Raw genomic sequence first — 4,995 nt, forward strand, 5'->3', positions numbered from 1 at the left:
CTATTGGGAGCCGGGAAGCGCACCTCCCCCTGAGCGGCCAATGGAGAGCGAAGCAGCGAGCCTCCCACCCGTCAGCCAATCAGGGGGTGGGGCGGGGCAGGAGAGACACAGGGATGCGGGGAAGACCTCGCTGGAAATGAAAAGAGCATCGGGAGGGGGCACCAGAGGGAAAGAGAGCAGCCCAAATTTAGTTGCAGGGATTGTGTTGGACAAGGCACTGCTGTGTAAGTACATGTGCACCAACGATCATCTTTGTAATAGGGGGAAACAGAATGTTAAGGGAATGCAAAGGAAGGGCCCTTACTGGAGAAAGTTATGTGAAGACCTGAGGGATGTGTAGGAAAACATATCCTTTCTTCAGCTTGTATTGTAAGCGCCTTGATTACAGAAAATGGGACATTTCTATACTTTGTAGCAAAGCTCTGTACCACTAGGTGAGTCACAAGTATATGCTGAAATATTTCCCAATGACCGGCATTTCTTATTCCCATCGAGTGTTCTTGACTACTGGAACTGTCTTTTCCATTTTTAAAAAATGGATGAACAAGGTTTCCTTTATGTCTAAAATAAATGTTATCAACAATATCCTTAGAAAATATTGTCAGATGCAGCTGCCCAGCATATGCAGTGTATGTCAGATATAAATTTGATTTATTTGCCTCTTGGAGAAATGTCAAATTTAGAACTAATAAAGATCAGAGCTTTCATAGTCAATCTTCCTTGAAATAATTAGGAAACCATTTTCTAGAAATGTTCTGGATGACAATTGTCTGTTCTCGCCTCTTGCATGGGAATGAAAATCTTACGTGAGAATGTCTAAATAATTAGAGAAAAAAAATACTGAAACAATGACAAATAAATCCTGAACACTGAATCTTAGTGGCTGTGAAACTAAATTTCAAGTATTTCACAAATTCACTAATATTATCCCAAATCACTTTTTTTTTGCCTTATTTGCCTTTCAGTGTATTTCATACACACTACTGTAAGCAATAAATCTAAATCACCTTTATAAGAAAATCTGAGATAGTCAATTTTTTAACTTTCCCACTAACAAAACATTTTATAGGCACTATTAATATAGTTGATAATACCCCATGCATGTGTTTATATAAAAAGATGAAGTTGTGCCTTTGAAGTGAATTATTTTTCTTTCCAGGGTCCCTATACCACCTTCTTCCTCTTAACTTTCCTTTAATTCTACCTTCTCCTGAGAAAATATCTTTTCTTTTACCCTCTTTTTTTCTTAATGGATTACTGCTTCCAGAGTTAGTACTATATGTTTCCTTATCTTTCCTTCCCAAATCAAGAGATAAGCCAGTATTCTCTAATTAATCTTTTCACTCAAAAGAAATAAGAACTCATTTCTTCTCTTTTTTGAATTAATAAAAATGACTGATTGCAACCCAGGGATTCCACTCCTAGCCGTCTACTCAAAAGAAATGAAAACATACGTCCACACAAAGACTAGTTAGTACAAGAATGATTGTAACAGCATTGTTCATAATAGCCCAAATGTCCTTCAACAAGTGAATGGATAAACAAAATGTGGTACATCCATGTAATGGACTTTTATTCACCCTTAACAATGGCTGAAGTACCGATGCATGCTTTAACATGGATGAACTTCAAATTTTTATACTAAGAAGCCAGATCTAAAAGGTCACATATCGCACGATTCCATTTATATGAAATGTCCAGAGAAGACAAATCTGCCAAGACAGGAAAGCAGATTAGTGGTTACCTGGGGCTGGAATGGGAATGGGGAGTGACAGCAGAGGGGCAAGAGAAAGCTTTTTGTGGTGATGGAAAATTCCTATAACCAGATTGTGGTGATGATTGCATAACTGTGAATTTACTAAAAATCATTGAATTGTACACTTGAAACAGGTGAACTTTATGAGATGTAAACTTCAATAAAACTGTTAAAATTGTTATATTGTATACATACAAAAGAATAATGTGACATAGATGTCACGTAATAACAAAAACCTGAACCTACTGTTGTAGCAGCCAGCCCCCGATAGACACATGGACCACCAGTGAGTTATAGGAAGCACACTCTTTATTCAGCCAGCTGGGTCTGCCAGGGGTACACAGACCCCAAATTAAGCAGCCCCAAAATGTAGAGGTACAGGGTTTTTAAGCCCTAAATCCCATTCCTCATTCTGTCTTAAACACTAAGGTCTATTTTTCTCCTATTCACTACCTGCCAACCCACAGGCCGGGTGTGCAAGCAGGGGTACAGAAGCAGAAAGCTTATTGTTAGAATATTATGTTCCCATGGGTGACAGCCTATGTTCCCATGGGCAATAGCCAAGCAGTAATTTTCCAGCCAGCACACTACCACCCAGTTTAAGAAACAGAACCTTTCCTCTGCTGGTGCAGATCACTCTCTGCTCCTCTTAACCCTCCGTCTTCTCCTGAGATAACCATTATCCTAAAGAGTGTATTTATCATTCCTTTGTTTCCCTTAGAATTTACTATATACATAGATCGCTAACAATATATTGCTTATTTTGCTCATTTTTGAGTCTTATAAAAATGTCTTTTACCACATAAAAATGGTACCAAATTGTAGGTATCTTTCTGCAATTAGCTTTTGTGACAATACTACAATTTATTTATCCGTTCTCTACTTAGTGAACATTTGTGTTGTTTCCAGCTCTTTGATATTACCATCAGTGCTGCTGTGAATTATCTTGGTGCCTTTGCAAGTTTCTTTAGGGCAGTACTTTTCAGACTGTCATGAGCATTCATATCAGCTGGGGATCTTTTTAAAGTGCAGTTTCCAATTCAGTCGATCAGGGTGAGGCCTGAGATTCTTCATTTCTACCAAATTCTAGGTGATACAGATGTTATGGTTTAACCAGATCACACTTTGATTAGTAAGGTAAGAATATATACCTAAAAATAGAATTGTTGAGACATGAGTATATTTATTTTTAAACAAGATAATGAGGAACTGCCAGACTACTTACAAAAGTACCTACACCATTTTGTATGGGTCTCAAGATAAAAAGAGGTGACAAGATGACAATACACGCACCCACGCGCGCGCGCGTATACGAGAGGCCCGCGAGTATCAATACACCCAAGGCATGCACATTTCAAAGGGTAGGCTGCAGAGAAGGCAAACCCGACCTGTAGAAGGAGGTCGGTGCACTGCAATGTCTGGACCTTTTACATCTTCAGCTCTAAGAGTCTCCAGCTATGGTATGGGTACCACGGCATCCTCGAAAAAAGACAAATAAATACAGATGTTTGTGCAAGCCGGCGAGACAACTGGAGATTCTGGTTAGAGTTGAAGCGTAGGCTTTCTGCAATCTGCGGGTTTCGCTGTGTTCAGTGCACAAGTCTTCAAGGGACACGTTTCCTAACGCGCTCCAAGACACCTCTCCTACCGCCACCGCATCTCCAGGGACAGCTCGGGATTTGCTGGGATTGCGCCCGCACCGCCTCTTCCAGCACCGCGTGATGCGCATGCGCACTGGCTGCCGGTTCGCGCGAACCCGGTTTCCGCCGCAGGGCGGTGTTGTTGGCTCCCGCAAAATCCTGTTTTCCCGAGCGGCCGCTGCTTCCCCTTTCCGCCAGACCCCCGCGGCCTCGCGTGAGGACTAGGTTTCGGAGCTGCGGGGCAGGAGCCGGCGTCTCTTCCCTGCGCTCGCGCGGAGGCTGTGCCGCTGCGGGCCGGGCCCCAGGGCGCCCGCCATGGCCGGGCAGCGGGTGGAGGTGGACGGCGGGATCATGGAAGGGGTGAGTGCGGGGCCGGAGGCCGAGGGGTGGCGACAGCGGCCCAGGCCGGAGCGAGCGGAGCCTCCCCGTCTGACGTCTTCTCTCTTGTCTCCGCACCCGCACCCTGGCTGCGCAGGGCGGCCAGATCCTGAGGGTCTCCACAGCCCTGAGCTGCCTCTTGGGCCTCCCCTTGCGCGTGCAGAAGATCCGAGCCGGCCGCAGCACGCCTGGCCTGAGGTAAATCGGGGCGCTGGGGAAAAGGATAGGGGTACGCCCCGTGGGGGTGGAGGGGTGGGAGGCCAGGAGGCAGCCTGTGGGGGCGGGGCTTGGGGGCTCGCGGTGGCCGCGGCGTAGGGCTGGGGACTCAGGAACCCCGACAGTGATGCTGACAAGATCCCGGCGCCAAAGTGGAGGAATATGAACCCCGGCGCGGTTCCCGGGGTGCAGTGCTCCAACTTGGGCCGTCCGCCCGAGCCTCAGTTGTGCGGTCTTGAAATCCTCCAGGGGTAAGTTAGAAAATAGGCCTAGGTTTTCTCTGGCTACAATTGCCTCGTTTCTTAAAGATTTATCTTTTTAAAACGCGCCCCCACTTCATCGGGCATTCCAAGTACCCAGAGAACTCGTAGCAGCGGGCAAGATAGCACACTACCAGGGCAGATCAGCTTCTACAGCCAGAGAAAACCCAACTTTTAACCAGTGCATTCTCTGACGCCGCACATTTTAGATAGAACAGGAAAGGACACTAAGATGTGTTAGTCCAGCTTTCATTCAGATCTCTAGGAAGCTGTGTATATGCCCAGAATTATCGGTTGTAGAGAGGGAAAAACGTTGATCGACACTTGACTTTTCATGTTTCTTTCTGGGAAGCTAGCCATGCTACTAGGTAAGTTTCAGGTACATGCGCCTCTTAAAAGAAGACCCACTTTGAAGCCAAACTGATCCCTTTGTATTTTGTATTATTCTGTTTTAATGGATCAGCTATCTCTTAGCTTTTTATCCACAATCCATTTTGAAATGATTAAAAGGCAATTAGTGATATGTGTGAACATTAATTCCCTTTGCCACAGTCGTTTACAGTAATCTATTTCACCAGTAGTGAAATCCAGTTCATTAAGGCTGTGTTGATACTTTATTAGTTTGCTAGAGGTGTCATAATAAAATACCAGATTGGGTGGCCTAAACAAGAGAAATTATTTTCTCACAGTTCTGAAGGCTGGAAGTCCAAGATCAAGATGCTGGCGGGGTTGGTTTCCTCTGAGG

At 44.8% G+C, this 4,995-nt stretch overlaps 1 protein-coding gene across 1 annotated transcript in view; it reads left to right on the plus strand.

Annotated features, from left to right (window-relative positions):
• The first annotated feature begins 3,528 nt into the window (after window positions 1-3,528).
• Window positions 3,529-4,995, plus strand: part of RTCA (RNA 3'-terminal phosphate cyclase) — a 16,704-nt gene continuing 15,237 nt past the window's right edge. Inside the window, exons 1-2 of the mRNA XM_039869782.1 lie at window positions 3,529-3,756; window positions 3,872-3,974. Coding sequence (XP_039725716.1) covers window positions 3,712-3,756; window positions 3,872-3,974 — 148 coding nt within the window. The 5' untranslated portion in view covers window positions 3,529-3,711. The remainder of the gene's footprint in view (window positions 3,757-3,871; window positions 3,975-4,995) is intronic.

The sequence above is a fragment of the Pteropus medius genome, unplaced genomic scaffold, assembly GCF_902729225.1.
Source record: "Pteropus medius unplaced genomic scaffold, Ma_sr-lr_union100, whole genome shotgun sequence".
In the NCBI taxonomy this organism is placed as follows: Eukaryota; Metazoa; Chordata; class Mammalia; order Chiroptera; family Pteropodidae; genus Pteropus; species Pteropus medius.